General features: G+C 43.2%; 1 protein-coding gene across 1 annotated transcript; it reads left to right on the top strand.

Moving 5' to 3' along the window:
• Positions 1 to 1,205: 1,205 nt before the first annotated feature.
• Positions 1,206 to 19,841, top strand: LOC146667452 (NADH dehydrogenase [ubiquinone] iron-sulfur protein 8, mitochondrial-like). Its single transcript, XM_085409112.1, has 8 exons — positions 1,206 to 1,317; positions 1,912 to 1,966; positions 3,469 to 3,534; positions 3,836 to 3,925; positions 4,958 to 5,066; positions 5,442 to 5,505; positions 10,579 to 10,707; positions 19,238 to 19,841. The coding sequence occupies exons 2-8, from the start codon at positions 1,924 to 1,926 to the stop codon at positions 19,367 to 19,369; spliced, it is 633 nt and encodes a 210-aa protein (XP_085265238.1). The 5' UTR covers positions 1,206 to 1,317; positions 1,912 to 1,923; the 3' UTR covers positions 19,370 to 19,841.
• The last annotated feature ends 2,976 nt before the right edge of the window (positions 19,842 to 22,817 follow it).

Here is a 22,817-nt window from a genome sequence, read left to right as displayed (position 1 = left end):
GAGTGGCTCCGTAAGAAGCATTTGAAAGTCCTGGAGTGGCCTAGCCAGTCTCCAGACCTCAACCCCATAGAAAATCTGTGGCGGGAGTTGAAAGTCCGTGTTGCTCGGTGACAGCCCCAAAACATCACTGCTCTCGAGAAGATCTGCATGGAGGAATGGGCCAAAATACCAGCTACTGTGTGTGCAAACCTGGTAAAGACCTATAGTAAACGTTTGACCTCTGTTATTGCCAACAAAGGTTATGTTACAAAGTATTGAGTTGTATTTTTGTTATTGACCAAATACTTATTTTCCACCCTGATTTACGAATAAATTCTTTACAAATCCTACCATGTGGATTCATGGATTTTTTTTTTATTTTTTATTTTTTCACATTCTGTCTCTCACAGTTGAAGTGTACCTCTGGTGCAAATTACTGACCTCTGTCATCATTTTAGGTGGGGGAACTTGCACAATCGGTGGCTGACTAAATACTTTTTTGCCCCACTGTACATCTCAACAGATGAGCTGTTACTTAGAGAGTTCAGGGTCTTATGGTGGAAAAGTTTGTAATTATGCGAGCTGCTCTGGATAAATCCTCTGCTCCATCTGAGTCTCAGTCCACAGAACCTCACAGTATTCCCAGCAAACAGATGACTTCACCTTATAGAAACCTTTTAGAACTATTAATTTATCTTAACTGTTTTTTTTTTTCAGTAGGTAAGTTTCTACCACAAACTTTGTCTTTATTAGCTTTATGACGTAGTCCCAAGGGAACAACAGAATTTCAACCACTTAAGCTGTAAATAATTTATTTCCTCTAAATAAATAAAATAAAGTAATGATAATAACGCTAATAACAGCAGCCATGTGTAGTCCTCTGGAACACAACTCTGTTTGCATTATTACAGGGGTGGTTGTAGCTTAGGTGGTAGAGCAAGAGCAGGTCATCTAACCGGAACGTTAGTGTTTTGATCCCAGTCTGCATGCCAAATATTCCTGGCCAAGATACTAACCCCATGTTGCTCGTATGCTTTAGACAAAAGGCGCATAGAAACAGCATATAAAAAAGTGCTTGGGTGAATGAGGTTGTGTAGTGCTCAGACTAGAAAAACGTCTGACGAACCTAATTTCTTTTTGCCAGTAAGAACTGAAGCGCTAATGTCAGGTGCACCTACACTCTAGCGCCTCATGAGGGCAGCATTTCGTCTTTGCGAACGTATTCGTGACGTCATCCCGTGTAACTTCCTGTAATCTCGGGTCCGTTCCTCAAATCGTCCGCTGTTGTGGTTCAGAAGGCCAAGTACCGACGTGTCGGTCATTTCAAAAACCTTAAAGGTAGAGAAACAATTTCCAAGTTGTTTTATGACAGTGAATTGTTGACTTGGCGTCATGCTCGGTTAATATAAGATGGGATATAGATACAGCAATTTAGCTAAAAGGAAATGTGCAAAAGTCCTTGACAATGTGCGCTACAAATCGGCTGCTATTCAGTGCTAGCTTAGTTTAAGAAACAGGTGAGCTTAGCAAGAATCGCTTACGTTCCGTTTGGAAGGCAAACCTAAACTCTGCTAGTATTTATTGTGTATTAAATGATGGGAAGTTGGTTGTCAATTTGTCATGACGTGTGTGTTTTAGTAGTCACTGTCACTATCGCGTTCTGCCGAAGTACTTTTATTTCCAAATGTTGGTATTGTTATGTAATCTAGAAAGGATATGTTGCATTGTACATTACATCTAATATTAGAAAGTAACAATACAGGATTAATAAACGTTTGCATGCATATTGTTTCATATGGCATAACTTACCTGTGCCCCCCCCCCCCCCCCATAAAAAAAATAAAAATGAACTTTAATCTGTTAATGTTATCCACGTTGTGTTCTCTTTCAACTATTACACCTTAATGCATAAACTTTGATGTCTGGTTTCAGATTTAGGACGTGATGGCTGCAACACTGCGTGTACTTTACTCTGCATCAAGGCCAGGTATGACGGCCTTACATTCTTATTCACTCAACAGTTCAGAGAGCCTTGTTGCCACATATCCTTTCTTACTTCTCACCCCTGTCATGCATTTATGTATACCAGGGGTCCCCAACTCCAGGCCTCGAGGGCCGGTGTCCGCGATCCAACACAGCTGATTCAAATGGCTAAATTACCTCCTCAACATGTCTTGCCGTTCTCCAGAGGCCTGATAATGAACTAATCATTTGATTCAGGTGTGTAGACCCAGAGTGAAATCTAAAACCTGCAGGACACCGGCCCTCGAGGCCTGGAGTTGGGGACCCCTGATGTATACAGATGTCGGTAAAGTTGCAGCCTAGCCCTAGCACAGAATGAGAGTGAGCATTATCACGTTAAATGCTTTTTTAAGCTTTAGAAGTAGCAGGTAATGTCAAACACCTCAATAAGGAAACTGTAGTTTTGAAGTTTAACTCTAACACAATATTTCTGCTACCTAAAGGTAACGTTTCTGTTTTTACAAGGAAGTTATTGTGTGATAAAATCATTCTTACAAGTAGAGAGAGCCGTTGCCGCACAGCAAGAAGGTCCTGAGTTCAATTCCAACATCAGGCCGGGGTCTTTCTGTGTGGAGTTTGCATGTTCTCCCCGTGTTTGCGTGGGTTCCCTCCGGGTACTCCGGCTTCCTCCCACCGTCCAAAGACATGCAGCTTGTGGGGATAGGTTAATGGGATAATCCAAATTGTCACTAGGTGTGAATGTGTGAATGAATGTGAGTGCGAATGTCTCTGTGTGTTGGCCCTGTGACAGACTGGCGACCTGTCCAGGGTGTACCCCGTCTCTCGCCCTATGACAGCTGGGATAGGCTCCAGCGCCCCCCGCGACCCTGAAAAGGATAAGCGGAAGTGAATGGATGGATGGATGGATGGATGGAAGTAGAGAGAGATGTAAGAAAGAGGTGACAGGAGAGGAAACATTATTCTGTTGCTGATGTCATCTGGGTATTTACCATAAAGAGATGTCTTGAAAAGCAAAGTGATTTATAAACATTTCATTATTCAAAATCAGTGTTGTATGACAACAATAGGCTGTTCACTTTATTGGAATGTAGACTAAGTTGGTTTGTTTGTAGTCTTGTTGTATTATTTAATGTAAGGGATTATATTTGACTGGTGCAGATTAGGCTGTGATATCCATAACTATTGCTAGGTTCAGTGAAGAGACAATAAAAGCTAGTTAGTTGTTGTTTAATGCTGATAATTAAAGCAAACAGTACAAGCTTAAAGTGCTTTTAGTGCTCAGTAGTAAGGCAAGAATAGAAAACGGCAATATAATTAGCAATTCATTTACCATCACAAGAGTTTTAAATTTTTCTGGACAGAAGCTAAAAGTGAGAAAGATTTATACTCTGTGTTGATGGAAAATTCTATTGTATTACTCCACTCTAGACTGCTTCCTGTAGTGTCAAGTTGACTGCATTGTAGTAGGTTTACTGTTTATCTTTTCTGAAATGTTTTTACCTTCAGGTTTTTTTGTGGCCAGCCAGAATCTAGCAAGGTCCTTCAGTGTGTCGGCACAAAGGGACGGATTCAGTAAGTCCTGCTACAACACAACTCAATTCAAGGGCTTTCAGAGGCTGTACCACGATATTTTCATTCACACATGGACTTCAGACAGTTTTAGAATTTAGTTCAGGATGTTTTCCTTAGTTGGGCTTTCCTCACATTCTTACATCCTGAAGAAGGATGTACTCAGCTTCACTTGATGAAAAAACAAAAAAGATTTATGAATTACACTGATATTTTACAGTTTACACTCATGTAAATTGGGCGTATTACCATTATTTTGTTTTGGCTGTGTGTGTGTGTGTGTTCCTTTCTTTGTCTACATAAGAGTATGTGAATGCTCAGGAGATCCCTGTCGACATGAAGTCCATCACAGACAGAGCAGCACAAACACTGCTATGGACAGAGCTCTTCAGAGGTCAGTTGAATGTTTCTCTGTCCTGTACGAATAATTGGATCTTTGTGTTTTCCTTTACCAGTGGAAGTAGTTGGGGTACTGTCACTTCATGGAAAATGTTCTTTGTATTTGTTATCTTACAGATGAGGGTAACATTAGTCCCCCCATGATATTTTAACGTTTTTGTCCCAGTAGGTTGATTCTGTGCATCTGGATGTTACATTTCAATGGTAAATGGTTTGAAATAAAACCTCAAGCAGTTAGCAGCAAAACTGGGTCTGGAACGTCAATTTATCTTCCAACACGTCACCGACCACCAACACCTAATCCCTGCCCATGATCAGGTACCCTGCTGGGATAATAAGCTAGCCAAAGGAGGAGATGCAAACTGGACCGAAAGACAGCACAGTGTAAAGATGCCCCTGAGACAATCCAGCACATAAGTAGGGTGCAAGATGCTGGCAGGCAGGGCACACTTTGAACGCCATAACCAAGTGGCCGGCATAGTATACTGTGCCAAGTATGACCTGGAAGTCCCGAGGTCAAAATGGTGGTCCTGTAGGACTGCCAGATACAAACGGATAAACTGGTGATAGCTAACCAACCGGACGTAGTAGTGGTAGGGAAGCAGAGGAAGACAGCTGTACTGATAGATGTAGTGATACTAAATGACAGCAAATCAGAAGCTGGACAAATACCAAGGGCTCAGAAAAGAGCTCGAGAAGATGTGGAGGGTGAAGGTAACAGTGGTCCCAGTGGTAACTGGAGCACTCGGTGCAATGACCCCCAAACTAGGCGAGTTTCTCCAGCAGATCCCTGGAACAACATCTGAAATCTCTGTCCAGAAGAGCGCCGTCCTAGGAACAGCAAGGGTGCATGACCTTCAAGTTCCAAGGCCTCTGTCAGGGGACCTGAGCTTGAGAGATAAAAGATGGGGAATTTTTTTTTTGATAGATGGGGAATTTTTTTTGATACAGATGCATAAAATTTTCATGGAGGTGTTAATAATTGTAAGCGTTCTCATTTGAAAATGTGGTTTTATTGTAATGCCAGGTCTAGGCATGACAATGAGCTACCTGTTCAGAGAGCCTGCCACCATTAACTACCCGTTTGAAAAAGGACCACTGTCGCCACGCTTCAGAGGAGAACATGCGTTGCGCAGGTGAGGATGATTATTTGACAAACACCAGTCAGTGTAATATGATTGGTAGCAATGATAAGATGTCAGAATAATAAATTTGATAGTCATTGATTGGTGCTTTGATATATATATATATATATATATATATACACACACACAATACAGTGTGTTTGTGTCTGTTTAACAAATCGACCAGTAACTTCTTGTATAAGGAGGATCATATGCAATGCAAGAAAAACATTGTAACTTTTTAGATTTAACTTTTTTTCTAAACTATTAGCATCTTTGAATAGTATCTGAAAACACCTCCATACATCTGAGATTTTATAGAAGGCTCTGAGATGACACTGTATTAGTAATCAAACCTCACCAAGTTTTTGGAATGTGTCAAAACAGGTATCCCTCAGGAGAAGAGCGTTGCATTGCTTGCAAGCTGTGTGAAGCAATCTGTCCTGCCCAGGTATAAACAAATAGTCATACCTATGTGAACAAATATGAATGAGGTAAAAACAACTTTGGCTATAGATTAGGGCTGCCACGATTAGTCGACTAGTCACGATTACGTCGACTATCAAAAGCTGATTATCAGAACTGTGAGATGCTCGAGAATTTACTAAGATAAGATAAGATAACCTTTATTAGTCCCACACGTGGGAAATTTGTTTTGTCACAGCAGGAAGTGGACAGTGCAAAAGTTATGAGGCAAAAATTAGAATACAATAAGAATAAATACAGTACACAACTGTACAGAATAGAATAAAATAAAATACTATATACAGTAGAATAAAATAAAATAAATATACAATAAGATAAGAATAGAATACAAATACTATATACAACTGAGTAAAAATACAACAATGACAGATAGGATTATTGCACTTAGTATTATTGCACATGTGTGGATGTGTGTGCTTGATCAGTTAGTCTTTATTATGGAGTCTGACAGCAGTGGGGAGGAAAGACCTGCGAAATCTCTCCGTCCCACACCGTGGGTGCCGCAGTCTCCCACTGAAGGAGCTGCTCAGTGCTGTCACAGTCTGCTGCATGGGGTGGGAGATGTTGTCCATCAGGGATGACAGCTTAGCCGCCGTTCTCCTGTCACTCACCACCTCCACTGGGTCCAGAGGGCATCCTAGAACAGAGCTGGCCCTTCGGATCACCCTGTTCAGTCTCTTCCTGTCCCCAGCAGAGATGCTGCCGCCCCAGCAGACCACGCCATAAAAGATAGCAGAAGCCACAACAGAGTCATAGAAGGTCTTCAGGAGTGGGCCCTCCACTCCAAACGACCTGAGTCTCCGCAGCAGGTACAGCCTGCTCTGCCCTTTCCTGTAGAGGGCAGGGCGTCTGAGTTATGAGTCCAGTCCAGTCTGTTGTTCAGATGAACACCAAGGTACCTGTAGCTGTCCACAGCCTCAATGTCCATACCTTGGATGTTCAGTGGTTGCAGTGGAGAATGCTTGTGCCTGCGGAAGTCTACCACCAGTTCCTTGGTTTTACTGGCGTTGATCTGGAGGTAGTTCAGCTGGCACCAGTCCACAAAGTCTTGGGTCAGACCTCTGTACTCCTTGTCGTCCCCATCAGTGATGAGGCTGACTATTGCAGAGTCATCAGAGAACTTCTGCAGGAAGCACTGGGTGGAATTGTGGGAGAAGTCTGCAGTGTAGATGGTGAAGAGGAACGGAGCCAGAACCGTTCCCTGTGGGGCCCCCGTACTGCAGACGACCCTGTCCGACACACAGCCCTGAGTCCTCACATACTGTGGTCGGTCGGTGAGGTAGTCCAGGATCCAGGTAGTGAGGTGATGGTCCACTCCAGAGTTCACCAGCTTGTCCTTTAGAACCGAGGGAAGAATGGTGTTGAAGGCACTGGAGAAATCAAAGAACATGATTCTCACAGTGCTTCCAGCGGTCTCCAGGTGAGCGAGGGAACGATGTAGGAGGTGAATGACGGCATCATCCGCTCCAATGCCAGGCTGGTAGGCAAACTGAAGTGGGTCCAGTGATGAGCTTATTAGGTGCCGAAGCTGAGCCAGGACCAACCGCTCCAGGGTCTTCATCAGGTGGGATGTCAGAGCCACCGGCCTGTAGCTGTTGAGGTCCTTGGGGCGTGAAGTCTTTGGCACTGGTACAACACAGGAGGTTTTCCAGAGCTGTGGGACTCTTCCCAACCTCAGGCTCAGGTTGAAGAGGTGCTCCATCACCCCACACAGTTGGTCCGCGCAGGACCTGACGACCCTCGAGCTGATGCCATCTGGACCCGCTGCCTTCTTGCCATTAAGTACTCTGGTGTCCTGTTATATCTTAGATAGCAAGGAGTTTATTAAACTTCACCGAAACAATCTGCAAATTTCATTAAAATTTAATAAACTATCATCTTGTCTTTATTTTTAGTTAGCTTAAACACTTAAAGCTGTAAGCTAATGATAGTTATATAAGAGCAGATGCTGCTGGTGCAATAAGCTGAACGTTTTACGTCCAATGGACGATGATCTGATTAGTCGACTAATCGCAAAAATAATCGGTGACTAGTCGACTATCAGAATAATCGTTTGTGGCAGCCCTACTATAGATACGTTTGCAGCACAACTGTCCTCACAGGACCTCAACTGTACAACTGAACATGTATATGATACAGTGCAAAAGTCTTGAGCCACCTATCATTTCTTTGTATTTTGCTGGGAAATTTGGAAATATGTGCAGAGATTTATTCAAACATGTTCGAGCATAAATGGAAATACAATAGATAAGTCAAAAACATAATTTGTACAATTCTAATGAGCTTGAAAATCAATATTTGGTAGGAGCAGCTTTGAATTCTCTTTGTGTAATTTCTTTAAGCAGTCTTCAGGAATGGTTCACCAGGCTTCTTGAAGGGCATTTAAAGCTCTTCTTTGGATGCCACCCTCCACTGCGAGCAATTCTGAGGCTTTGGCAAACAGTAGATGGTGAACCATGGGAGTCAGATGCATCTATCAGGTCATGTGTCAGGTCTATGCTGGATTTTTTTATGACTTTCAGATACCTGCCACTTTTTTTTTTTTTTGTCCCCTAATTGTCCAATTTCCTCAAAGCTTAGCCCACTTAGCTGAGATATGCCAGGTTCTTGGTTAGCAGTTCTTAGAACTAATCTTGTTGCTGTAAAAATCGTATTTCATGCTTCTCAAACTGTTGTCTTTGAAATATAGGACTAAATAATGGATTTATGTGACAGGCTGAAAGGATGCAATCTAAAATTGTTTTGTTGCTAAGTTGTCTGTTGTGTGTAGACACAACACTGGTTCCCAGGAGTTAGGTGCCTTTTTATTGCTTGAATGATTCAAAAGTCAGTGTTAAAAGTGTCTTAAAAAACTTTTGTCCTCTGAAAGTCATTTTCAGTCAAGGACTGGACTGAAAAAGCGCACCTGAATATTAGCCGCACAAGCTAAAATTAGGGGAAAATCCTGTTTTGTACATACATTAGCCGCACCTGACTAAAAGCCGCAGGTGTTTTAATGTTTACTTACCATATGTACGAGAATGCGCACAAAGGGAATTGTCAGGAAAGAGATGGCTGTTTGGGACCACATCCCTTTTATTAATATTTTGAAAAACAAGTTACCGGTACATATTTGCATAACTTTTTACGTATATGCACAAGTACCGGTAATTACAAGTACGAAACATGTGCTGTGCTTTATAAACGAGTAACAAATGTAGTACATAACAATAACCTACAGCACACCAGAAAAAGAGATTTGGCCTACCTTTTAGGCTCAGGTGCAGTAACACGGCTTTAACAAGAAGAAAAGTCAGTCATTCACCACCATCTTTCTCTTCTTCCTGCGCACTAAAACCCATAAAGTCCTCAGGCTCAGGATGGCTTCGTCATCCACTCTCCGCTACTCCCCTTCGTTGTCACTTTCAAAACCAAAGAAATCCTCGTCAGTGTCGGAGTCGAAAACCCTCTGAAGGGCAGTGGTGGTGTCCCCCTCTCCATCATGCAGCAGTCCAGCCCTTCGAAATCCTTTGGTGATCGTGGATGCTTTTACACTTCTCCACGCTGTCAGAATCCACTGGCAGACTTGGGCAAAACTTGCTCTTCGCATGCGACCAGTTTTGGTGAATGATTTATTACCGCTCGTCATCCATGCCTCCCACTGAACGCGTAGTGCTACTTTGAACGCACGATTCACACTGATGTCGAGTGGCTGCAGGTGCTTCGTTGTGCCTCCAGGAATCAAAGCTGGAATCGAGTTTGTGCTCTTAATGGCTGCTTTCACAGAATCTGTGATATGGGCCCTCATGCTGTCCAAAAAAAGCAACGCTTTTTTTTTTTTTTTTGGCGAAAGAATCCTCCAGGCTGCTTCCCATAGCACTCTTGCAGCCATTCCTTCATTACGCTTTCCACCATCCACCCATTCTTGTTGACCTTAACAGAGATGCCGCTCGGGATCTCTTCTCTTGGCATAGTCATCCGCTTAAAGATCACCATTGGCGGAAGTTGAAACCCTGATGCTGTGCAGCCCAGCGCACAAGTGAAATTCGTTCTCTCATGGCCAGTGGTTCTCACCGTGGTGGTTGATTCGCCTTGCTTGTTAACAGTCCTAGTGAGGGGGCAGGTCAAACGTCAATAGCACTTCATCCATGTTTATGATCTCGTCCGGTCCGATGGAATATTCGTTTATCTTTCTTAGTGTGAATTAGCGGAAGTTTGTTATTTTCCTCTGCGTAGTCGGGAGGGAGTTGCTGACACACAGTCGTCCGTGCCCTCATGGACAGTCCTTTTCATTTCATAAATCTGTGACACCAGGATGGCCCACCTCTGAAATTTTCTATCTTCATTTCGTTGGCGACTGTTTTGGCTTTTAGTTGGATCTGCACAGTTTAAACACCTCGCCCGTTTGCTCTCTGCGTGTTCACCCAGTCTTCAATACAGTCTTCAAGTTTGGGCCATCTGCTCTTATTTCCTCTGAAAGCTTTTTTCGTCTTTTTGCACAGAGCCAGTTCGTCTCCAACGTCTCACCATTGATTCGTTTATACCAAGGGTACGTGCAGCAGCTCTATTTCCCTTGCTGAGTGCCAAATAGACTGCCTTTAATTTGAAAGCTGCATCATATGCATTTCTTTTGTTTGCCATACTGAGGGTTTTTGAATGATCACATGCCCTTCCACCAGGCAACGTAGTGCCGTACAACAGCGGAGCAACCAAAACAAATCCTCTTACGATATCACAAAAATCATGGACGATCCATAGAAAAGCCGCGGGGTTCAAAGCTTGTGCAAAAAGTAGTGGCTTATAGCCTGAAACTAACGGTAATGTCCAAAGAAACCCTGGAGAACTATTACTCAAGACCACTCATTAAGGATGCGATCAGAGTAGAGCTTTGATTTGAATGTATCGCTCCATGGAAGCAAAAAACACAAACAAAAGAAAAGATAGGAGGGTCAAGACGTTTGTACAGTACTGTATACTGGGGAATGAATGTTTGTATTCATTATTAGTACAAATACCAGATAGCGCTGTTGATATCATCACTAACAATTTTCCTTTCCAGGCCATCACCATAGAGGCAGAGACGCGTGCTGATGGCAGCAGGAGGACAACTCGCTACGACATTGACATGACCAAATGTATCTACTGCGGTTTCTGTCAGGAGGCATGTCCTGTGGATGCCATTGTAGAGGTGTGTCTTTTTCCACAACATAGACAGTCTTGGATAGTGTGGGTAGCCCCACTGCATGTTTGATTGATTGACTGATTGATTAATTGAATGATTGATTTATTTTGAACATGTTGAAAAAGTACAACAACATAGAATTAAAAAGAGATAAATAAACAAAGCAAAACAAAAGGAAAACGAGCAACCACAACTACAAATAACTTTGATGTTCAAAAAGGAGCAGGAAGAAGCATAAGCTTATTTAATCCCACCCCTTTTCCACTATCTAGTAATCAATAGACTACAGAAGTACCTCCTTGCAATTAGTCAAAGGTGCTTGCAAAGAAAAGCGTCTGGACTTCTTTAAGTTGCTTGAAGACGTTTCACCTCTCATCCGAGAAGCTTCTTCTGTTCTAAGGTCAATTACATTATATGTTACATGTATTTTTTTAAATATATATAAACCACCCAGCTCACCCCTGCGGGCAGTTTATCCTTCAAGCTCGGGTCCTCTACCAGAGGCCTGGGAGCTTGAGGGTCCTGCGCAGTATCTTAGCTGTTCCCAGGACTGCGCTCTTCTGGACAGAGATCTCCGATGTTGTTCCCGGCATCTGCTGGAGCCACTCGCCTAGCTTGGGAGTCACCGCACCTAGTGCTCCGATTACCACGGGGACCACCATTACCTTCACCCTCCACATCCTCTCGAGCTCTTCAGGATCAGAATACTTTATTAATCCCGAAGGAAATTAGGGTTACAGCAGGCAGCACGCTAATGGCGCATGCGCACTTACAAAGGAACCTTCTGACCAACTTTACACAAACATCATGTCACAGACATGTCAGAAAGGTAGGCTGATAGGAAAAAAACAACGAAAATGAATAACATGAGGTAAGAGGAGGAGAAAAAAAACTCCACTCAGACTGAGCTCCTAGTGGGAGAACAGTTTGATAACAGAAAAAACATCTCAGCACAAAAAGCACATGACTATCAATACACCATAGAAACACAAGACAAGCAACAGGGGTGGGTAAAGGGTAAGAGAGAGCCGGTGTAGACAGGGCATCCGCTCCTGCAGCATGTCTGCGCTGGTCCAGTCGACTGCCATCTTCCCCAGTAGGGCACAAGCATCGAAGGTGTTTGGAAAGGGAGGGGTGATCTGTGTGTGTGTGTGTGTGTGTGTGTGTGTGTGTGTGTGTGTGTGTGTGTGTGTGTGTGTGTGTGTGTGTGTGTGTGTGTGTGTGTGTGTGTGTGTGTGTGTCCAGAGTTCAGCTGAGACAGTGTCCTTCGCCCCGCCAGGCTAGGTAAACAGTCTTCCAGCCAACCCAGGTGGCCTTGCATGGAATGGGGGGAACAGTCTAAACACAGTTGTTGTCAGGGTGTTTTGTTCAGCTCCAGCCTTGAGGCCGCAGCTGGCGCCGAAGGGGTCTCCGCATGAAGTGATGATGGTTTTTCCTTTAGTGCAAACAACTCATATGAATTTCAAAGCTGTTCTAACAGTCCAACACTGGTCTCTTAATCTCCCGTTGGAGAGCCGTGAGCTTTCTATGATGTTATCCAAACTTACGTTCCGTGATGTTGTCATTCTTTTTGCTCAAAGAGCAGGTTCTGAGAACTCACGACCGCAGTGCACTTCCCCAAGATGTGATCGAATTTGCGCTCAAAGGTGTTATTCGAGCTAGCCCCTCCAGATGTAATCGAGTTTTTCACTCAGAGGTCTTGTTCTGAGTATTCGCGGCAGCCGTGCGTTCTCCAAGATCTTCTCCGTGCTGCACTCAATGAGCCCATGGTATTTCTCCAGCTTCTCGTGTTCCTTCTTTCTGATGTTGCTGTCATTCGTAACCGCTACATCGATCACTACGGCCGTCTTCTCATGTTTGTCTACCACCACTATGTCCGGTTGGTTAGCCACCACCATTTTATCCGTCTGTATCTGGAAGTCCCACAGGATCTTAGCTCGGTCATTCTCCACCACCCTTGGGGGCATCTCCCATTTTGACCTCGGGACTTCCAGATTATACTCGGCACAGATGTTCCTGTACACTATGCCGGCCACTTGGTTATGGCGTTCCATGTATGCCTTGCCTGCTAGCATCTTGCACCCTGCTGTTATGTGCTGGATTGTCTCTGGGGCATCTTTACACAGCCTGCACCTGGGGTCTTGCCTGGTGTGATAGACCCCAGCCTCTATGGATCTTGTGCTCAGAGCTTGTTCTTGTGCTGCCATGATTAGTGCCTCTGTGCTGTCTTTCAGTCCAGCTTTGTCCAGCCACTGGTAGGATTAGATGTTCTTGTACACTATGCCGGCCACTTGGTTATGGTGTTCCACGTATGCCTTGCCTACTAGCATCTTGCACCCTGCTGTTATGTGCTGGTAGGATATATATATATATATATATATATATATATATATATATATATATGCATGCAACCCATAACGGCAATGCTCAGTGGCTAGAGGATCTGAGGGCAGACCACAGCGACCTCCCTGAACAGGGTCCAGTAACCATCACAGTGGCAGATATCCAGGAAAGGGTCTCCAGTATGAAGAGTTGGACAGCACCAGGGCCCGACATGGTTCACGCCTACTGGCTGAAGAAGCTGACTGCACTCCACGAGCGTCTGGCAGCACAAATGAACCAGCTGCTAGTTAACGAGAGACACCCGGAATGGCTAACTGAAGGCCGGACAGTCCTGATCCCCAAGGACCCCAAGAAGGGACTGGTCCCCTCCAACTACCGACCAATAACCTGCCTCAGTACTACATGGAAGCTCCTGTCAGGCATCATATCGGCTAAGATGAACAGGCACATGGGTCAATACATGAGCGGGACACAGAAAGGAATTGGCAAGAATACCAGAGGCGCAAAACACCAGCTACTGGTAGACAGAACAATCAGCCGAGACTGCAAGACCAGACTGACCAACCTGTGCACTGCCTGGATTGATTACAAGAAGGCCTATGACTCAATGCCCCACAGCTGGATACTGGAATGCCTAGAATTGTACAAGATCAATGGGACCCTAAGAGCCTTCATCAGGAACTCAATGGGGATGTGGCGTACAACACTAGAGGCCAACTCCAAGCCCATAGCACAAGTCACCATCAAGTGCGGGATCTACCAAGGAGATGCTCTGTCCCCACTGCTGTTCTGCATAGGCCTGAACCCCCTCAGTGAGATCATTAACAAGACTGGCTACGGATACCGACTACGGAACGGAGCAGTTGTCAGCCACCTCCTGTACATGGATGACATCAAGCTGTATGCCAAGAGTGAACGAGACATCGATTCACTGATCCACACTACCAGGCTATACAGCAATGACATTGGAATGTCGTTCGGACTGGAGAAGTGTAGTCGGATGGTATCAAAGAGAGGGAAGGTAGTCAGAACTGAGGGGATTGAACTACCAGAAGGCAACATTGCAGACATAGAGGACAGTTACAAGTACCTGGGGATCCCGCAGGCAAATGGGAACCATGAAGAGGCCGCTAGAAAGGCTGCAACCACCAAGTACCTGCAGAGGGTCAGGCAAGTCCTGAGGAGTCAGCTGAATGGTAAGAACAAGATCCGGGCCATCAACACGTGATCAGGTACCCTGCTGGGGTAATAGGCTGGCCAAAGGAGGAGATAGAAGCCACTGACATAAAGACAAGAAAGCTCCTTACCATGCATGGAGGGTTTCACCCCAAGTCCAGCACCCTGAGGCTGTACGCTAAGCGGAAGGAAGGGGGCCGGGGACTGGTGAGTGTCAGCACCACAGTCCAGGATGAGACAAGGAACATCCAAGAATACATTGGGAAGATGGCCCCAACTGACCGAGTGCTCAGTGAATACCTCAGGCAGCAGAAACCCAAGAAAGAGGAGGGAGACGAGGAACCATCATGGAAGGACAGGCCCCTGCACGGTATGTACCACCGGCAGATAGAGGAGGTGGCTGATATCCAGAAATCCTACCAGTGGCTGGACAAAGCTGGACTGAAAGACAGCACAGAGGCACTAATCATGGCGGCACAAGAACAAGCTCTGAGTACAAGATCCATAGAGGCTGGGGTCTATCACACCAGGCAAGACCCCAGGTGCAGGCTGTGTAAAGATGCCCCAGAGACAATCCAGCACATAACAGCAGGGTGCAAGATGCTAGCAGGCAAGGCATACATGGAACGCCATAACCAAGTGGCCGGCATAGTGTACAGGAACATCTGTGCCGAGTATTACCTGGAAGTCCCGAGGTCAAAATGGGAGATGCCCCCAAGGGTGGTGGAGAATGACCGAGCTAAGATCCTGTGGGACTTCCAGATACAGACGGACAAAATGGTGGTGGCTAACCAACCGGACATAGTGGTGGTAGACAAACAGAAGAAGACGGCCGTAGTGATCGATGTAGCGGTTCCGAATGACAGCAATATCAGGAAGAAGGAACACGAGAAGCTGGAGAAATACCAAGGGCTCAGAGAAGAGCTCGAGAGGATGTGGAGGGTGAAGGTAATGGTGGTCCCCGTGGTAATCGGAGCACTAGGTGCGGTGACTCCCAAGCTAGGCGAGTGGCTCCAGCAGATCCCGGGAATAACATCGGAGATCTCTGTCCAGAAGAGCGCAGTCCTGGGAACAGCTAAGATACTGCGCAGGACCCTCAAGCTCCCAGGCCTCTGGTAGAGGACCCGAGCTTGAAGGATAAACCGCCCGCAGGGGCGTGCTGGGTGTTTTTTTTTTTTTTATGTATGTATGTATGTATGTGTATGTATATATGTGTGTGTGTGTATGTATGTATGTATGTATGTATGTATGTATGTATATATATATATATATATATATATATATATATATATATATATATATATATATATATATATATATATATATATATATATATATATATATATACATACATACATACATACATACATACATATATGTATGCTGCACTGTCGAGCGCAGATCCACTGAGCGCTCCACACAGACAGCATCGTCAGAAGGAAAGTTGATAAAATGAATTAAAAATTTTGTATTGTTCGATACATATGCGTACCAAACCGAAAGCACTGTATCGAACGGTTCAATATCGATACGAGTATCGTTGCACCCCTAATATATATATATAAAATGTACAAATATACAAGCCGGTTTCTTTAAAAAAAAAAGTAATATGTAATAAATAGTGTTGTGTATATACAGTTGAGTTATTGCACATAGAATTGGTATTGCACAGTGGTGGTCCATAGAGGAAGTGGGAAGAAAAAAAAATTGGGGGGTGGGCTGTGTTATCGGTGCATGTGTGAGTTCAGGGTGGTTATGGCTTTGGGGAAGAAACTTTTTGAGTCTGTGGGTTTTTGTGCTGATGCACCTGTAGCGCTTCCCTGGGGGAAGCAGGCTGAACATGTTGAAACCAGGGTGGGAGCTGTCCTTGATAATGTTTGCTGCTCTGCTGAGGCAGCGGGAGGAATAAATGTCCATCAGGGAGGGGAGAGGGCAGCCGATGATCTTTTGTGCTGTCTTGACCACACTCTGAAGCCTCACTCTTTCCGCCTTGGTGCAGCTGCCGTACCATACTGTGATGCAGTAGGTTAGCGGGCTCTCAATGGACGAGCGGTAGAAGGTCAGCAGCAGTTAAGCAGTTTTAATTGGCATGCAGTAGCTCTAATACTGTGCTGTCTGTAATGGGACAGCAAACATACTGTTATATAAACCAGGCACAAAAAATGAGGAAATTTGGTTGATTATTTCTGGGATTTAAAAATGTTTTTTGGGAATACATCATGTCTGGTTGGAAAGCCTGTTTATTTCCTCTTAAATTTGTCACATTTGTAAACAATTGCATTTGTGGGTTCAGCTGCAGAGTTGAGTATATGGGTTGTACCCATGAAAAACCAACTCGTAAGCATAGACCCTGCACATTAGTCAATTGTGTCTGCAGTATTTAAAGTGAAAAACAGGTTGTCCAATGGTATGCAAGTTATTGCTGAAAAACATTGTTACAACTAAGAACTATTCAAACAGAAATATTAGCTGTATATCTATATCTACCCATCTCTATCTATATATCTGTCTCTCTCTATCATTCATGTATAAGTAAAACGAGTGTTGAACATGTCACATGTACTTCTAAAGGTACTATTGACATGAAATTCTCATCAGATGTCAATAACGATCCATCCAATCCACATATACTAAGAAACCTTAGTTGTCCATAAATTATGTGTAATAATGAGAAATGTCACAGGGAAAAATACTGAACACAAGAAGAAAGACAATGGGGCCAAATAATGTCAGCTGGTTCAGTCCCAACTGATGGCCTAAAAAACTGTCTCATTACCAGTGATTTACACAAGAAATAGCTCATGATAGATCAAACCAATGAGCTTTCTCAAGACCTTTACAAGATTATTGTTGCCAAATATACTGATGTCATGTTACAGAAGAATTTCTAAAGTCCTGAAGGTTCCAGTGACCACTGGCCCATAATCCAGAAGTGGAGACAACATAATTTCGCTGTAAAGCAACCACAACCAGGTGCTCACTGCAAGACTTCAGACAGAGAAGTGAAAAGAATTATCAGTAAGGGTTGTTCAAGAGCCAAGGACCACTTGTGAAGAGCTACAATAAGACCTGGCATCAGCAGGTACACTTGTTTCAAAGAAAACAATAAGCAATGCACTTAACTGCCATGGCCTGTATGAATACTCACCATGCAAGTATCTATTGCTTAAGAAAATGCATGTTGGAGAGTACTTAAAGTTTGCTGAACAACATTCAGACAAGCTTGTGAAATACTGGGGGAAAACAGTCCAAAACTGAACTCTTTGGATGCCATAATACAGACCCTGTTTGGAAGTTAAAAGGTACTGGATATCACCCCAAAAACAACGTACCCACAGTGACGTTTAGAGATGGGAACGTCATGATGTGGGCCTGTGTTCAGCATACAGTACTGAATGAATGCAATTAATGGAAAAATGTACAGAGGCATTCTTGATAAAGATCTGCTGCTATTTACCAGAATGATGAAGATGAACGTAGGGTGGAAGCTATAGCAGGACAATGATCCCAAACACACAGCCGAGCCAGTTGCACAGGAAGAAAATAAAGCTGCTAGAAAGAGAGCATGTTTCTCCTGTTTTGGCTTCCCTTCATTGGCTTCCTGTTAAATCCAGAATTGAATTCAAAATCCTGCTCCTCACATACAAGGTCTTAAATAATCAGGCCCCATCTTATCTTAATGACCTTGTAGTACCATATCACCCTATTAGAGCACTTCGCTCTCGCTCTGCAGGCCTACTTGTTGTTCCTAGAGTATTTAAAAGTAGAATGGGAGGCAGAGCCTTCAGTTTTCAGGCCCCTCTTCTGTGGAACCAGCTTCCAGTTTGGATTCAGGAGACAGACACTATCTCTACTTTCAAGATTAGGCTTAAAACTTTCCTTTTTGCTAAAGCATATAGTTAGGGCTGGACCAGGTGACCCTGAATCCTCCCTTAGTTATGCTGCAATAGACGTAGGCTGCTGGGGATTCCCATGATGCATTGAGTTTTTCATTTCCAGTCACCTTTCTCACTCACTATGTGTTAACAGACCTCTCTGCACTCAATCACACTTGTTATTAATCTCTGTCTCTTTTCCACAGCATGTATTTATCCTGTTTTCCTTCTCTCACCCCAACCGGTCGCAGCAGATGGCCCCGCCCCTCCCTGAGCCTGGTTCTGGACGTTTCTTCCTGTTAAAAGGGAGTTTTTCCTTCTCACTGTCGCCAAAGTACTTGCTAATAGGGGGTTATATGATTGTTGGGTTTTTCTCTGTATCTATTATTGTACGATCTACTGTGCAATATAAAGCGCCTTGAGGCGACTGTTGTTGTGATTTGGCACTATATAAATAAAATTGAATTGAATCGAATGGCCCAGCCAATCACATGACCTAAATCAAACTGAAAGTCTATGGAAAGAAGAGTTCATAGAATGGGCCCACAGAACCGTCAGGATATAAAAAAAAATGGGCCAAAATCACCTTTGCAATGCCTGCGACTAGTTTCTCCATACAGAAGGAGCCTTGAAGCTGTTTTACCAACAAAGGCTTTTGCACAAAGTGTTAAAACAAATTTCAGTAAAGCATGTTTAATACTTTTTTCATTATTACACGTAATATATGAACATCTGTGGTTTGAGTTTTTTGCGTTTGTAGATTGGATGGGTTGTTACTGATTTCTAATGAGTATTTCATGTCAGTATCACCTTTAGAAATATATTCTGGGAGCGGCCGGCCCAGGTCTTCCCTTCTCTCTACCCCTGCTTTCCTGTCCTCTCATCACTGTCTATCGACTAAAGTCCCCCCCAAAAAAGAATATTTAATTAGTTACACTTTGTGAAAAGGGCTGAAATACGGGCAGAGTCATAATAAAAGTTGGCAGTAATTTTTATTGCAAAGATCTTTATCTTTTTGTTTGTGCTTTCATTATTCTTATTCTTTGCGGTCTCTTTTCTCCACGTTTTGTTTCTGTTATTTTCTTCGGTTCCTCTCCTCGTGTTTGCAGACCTGTTGTAATCCATTTTTCCTTTTTTTTCAGGGTCCTAACTTTGAATTTTCTACTGAAACTCATGAAGAACTGCTCTACAATAAGGAAAAGCTCCTCAACAATGGAGACAAGTGGGAAGCAGAGATTGCTGCCAACATACAAGCTGATTACCTATATCGATAGACATCACACACAGACATGCAGGTGTACAAATGTACAGTATACACAAACCATCTTTTGCACCCCACACACATTTTGACTCAAACCCAGAGGAAATGGATGGTCAGTTTAGATTTAGTTTTGTTGTCCATTCTTATTTTAAACATAACATAAATATCCTCAGTATCATATTATTCGATATTTATTGTAGAACAATCAATACCCCACTGGCTATTTGTGTAAGGAGTCTAAAGCTGTCACAGCCTGGTCTAGTATATTATCATTCAATGAAGACTATACTTTGTGTGGAAATTGAATTTAATAACATGTAGACTGAGTCAAGCTATGTCAGTCTGAGCATGTACCCCGAGGGTAGACTGCAATCTGGATTTCATCTTCACTGTCAGTGTAAGGGTGCATGGATTATCATCTAGTGAGTTGTATGTTCGTCATGCTGCTTCCACTTTCAAGCAAATAAAGAACCATCTGGGAGAAATTTGTTTCAAGTGTTGAAAAACGATGTACAGAAAATGTTTCAATGCAATTTTTATTTATATAATGCCAAATACAACAACAGCTGCCTCAAGGTGCTTTATATTGTAAGGTAAAGACCCTACAATATTGCAGAGAAAACCCCAGCAATCAGACGACCTCCTATGAGCAAGCACTTGGTGACAAGCTTTATGTTAAAAGCTTCCTTTTAGGCTACGTTCACACTGCAGGCGAAAGCGCATCAAATCCTATTTGCGACCCATATCCGATCATGGTATGACAGTGTGAATGGCACAAATCCGATATTTTCAAATCCGATCTGGGTCACTTTCGTATGTGGTACTGAATCCGATACATATCCGATGTTTTAGAAAGAGACTGCTGTTTGAACGGTCAGGTCGCATTAAATCCGTCTTTTACGTCACTGACACAAGACAGACGCCAATTATCAGCTCCGGAGAAGACATCGTGAACGCTTCCTGGCCATCCAGTGTAGATGTCAGTGAAACTGTTGGGAAGACAACGTGAACATTTTATTTGTACTGTATAATCTGCAGATTCTGACAGAAATCTGCAGCTATCCTTTGAAGCACCGCTTCTCTAAAACAGCAATAAGGATAATTATTAGGTTATCTACATTATTATGTAAATAACAAAATAACTTAAAGCAAAAATTGGGAAACGTAAAGTCCGAAGTCTTTATATTAAGGGCCATCAGTCAAACAATACTGTTTGGTCTGGGTCTAAACAGAGCGCGTTGTGTGTGACGTCTTCTTTTGCGCATGCGGGCTGCTTTGAGCGTTCACACTAGAGCGCGTTTGCTGTCGCATTTTATTTGTAGTGTGAACGAGGAGACAAAAAAATCGGATTTGATCAAAAAATCGGAATTGAGCATTAAGACCTGCAGTGTGAACGTAGCCTTAGAAGGAAAACTGGCAAAACCAGGCTCAGTGGAGGCCAGTCATCTGCTGCGATCAGCTAGGAATGAGGGCAGGGGAGATGGGACAAAAAACCACTGTGGAAAACAGCCAGAGATTAAAAATAACTGATTAAATGAACAGTAGTGTATACACACAGTGTGAAAAAAAAAAAAAAAAGGTGAGTGAAGAAGAAGTAGTCCATTCCCTGGGAATCCCCCAGCAGCCTTGATCTACTGCAGCATAAATAATCACCTGATTGAGCCCAGATTAGAAGCATTAACAAAACTGGCTGTGGTTACCAACTGCAGAACGGATGACATCAAGCATTATGCCACGAGTGAATGAGATATATATTGACTGACACGACTAGGATCTACAACAATGACACTGGAATGTCATTCAGATTGGAGAAGTGTATTTGGATGGTAACAAAGAGAGGAAAGGTAGTCACAACTGAGGGGACTGCACTAGCAGAAGGCAACATTGCAAACATTGAGGATAGTCCTAAACAGTCAGGTAAATCTGAAGAACAAGATCTGGGAAATGAACACTGTCTTGGAATTTCCTGTTAGTAAAGTCTGCAACGCGGTCAGCTGTGGCCAAAGCTTTTTAATTACAGGATGCAAGAGAGAAAACAGACTGCAAACATCACAGTTATGCAGTCAGGATAGCTCTGCCCTTGAGACGTCGCGCCGCCTCTTTTATACCTTCACACACAACTCCTGGTGCATCACTACAGTTACAACAGCTTCTTGTCTCAACCCTCGCTGGGCAGGGAGCAACTCCTGCTATCCATATTCCAGGAAGCACCTGGAATATGGTTTCCCTGGGAATTTCATCCTTCTATGCCCTAACAGTAAGCAGATAACATAGTGAAACGTAGTTAAGCATAGTTACACCAGGTCATATTGACACACAGACTCACCTAAGAAATACAAAAAGTTCCAAGCACCTACTAATACATATAAGAATGAACTAGAAACTTTCCATCACAACACCTACCCTCTGATGGCTGTTGGATGCCCTGCTGGGAGAATAAGGGACAACTGAATCTTTCTAATTATGTGCAGTACTACTTTAATTAACCCTTGTGTTCGTTTTATGTTAAACTATTTTGTGTTCACAGTTAAAAAATGACTGTTTCATTACGACTCATCATAAAAGCTATAATAATAGATATATTTCCTTTCTTGTCATGTTAGATTGTTTTATCAACTAAAGTTTTTGAACTTCTGTTATTTATGATGTATGTATGTCTCATTAATATGACTTTATATGCCTTATATTTGAGTCAAAACACATCATTTCTATTTTGACTATAATAACCAGATCAAACATAGTATACTGTTTATCACAGCTGTCAAAGTGACCAGGAATATTTTAGCTGTGTATGGACCAAATGATTCCAACATTATACTAAAATGACCTCTTTTCAGGAACACCATCTATGGGTGCCTGAAAGATGGGATATAGATGAGTGGCTGGCGCTCCACAAACCTGTCAACATGTAAAATTTATAGAGTAACATGGTGGCCCAAAAAATTGTCCGACTGAACTCTACATCCATAAACTGTTGGTAGATTCATTCTCGGATCTCCACTGAAAATAAAAAAAACCCCTCATGTATGCTTTGATGTCTTTCTGTCTTACCTCCATGTTTACCACTATAGTTTACCATTATTTTCAAATTAGGGTTTCAGCTGAAAGCCCAAGTTGATTCTCAGGTGGGGATAAGTTCCCATTCTTTGACTGTTGACATGACAACAGATGACAACAGTCGTCATGGCGATCCTCTTCCTCACTGAATTTGTCCTCATCAGTTTTTTCTTGGTCTCGGTTGCATGGATTATATTCCATGCCATCTTCAGCTTCTGACACTTCCTCTCTAATCCATGCTCACCGTGAGTTTCCTGGTCTCTCTCTAGTCATGGGGCAGGCTGTGTGGTGGGCAGTGTAGGACCAAAATACAATACTTGGCACACAGACATTAGACTCAAAATGCAGCTGTATTGCTGGAAAAAACGAAATAACTAAAGATATCAGGAAAAGACTCACTGGCA

This window comes from Rhamphochromis longiceps, linkage group LG6 (assembly GCF_057381845.1).
Source record: "Rhamphochromis longiceps isolate RC_006_pf linkage group LG6, R_longiceps_female_GT1.1, whole genome shotgun sequence".
Classification (NCBI taxonomy): Eukaryota; Metazoa; Chordata; class Actinopteri; order Cichliformes; family Cichlidae; genus Rhamphochromis; species Rhamphochromis longiceps.
The sequence above is the reverse complement of the archived record's forward strand: the minus strand, read 5'-3'. Positions and strand labels throughout refer to the sequence as shown.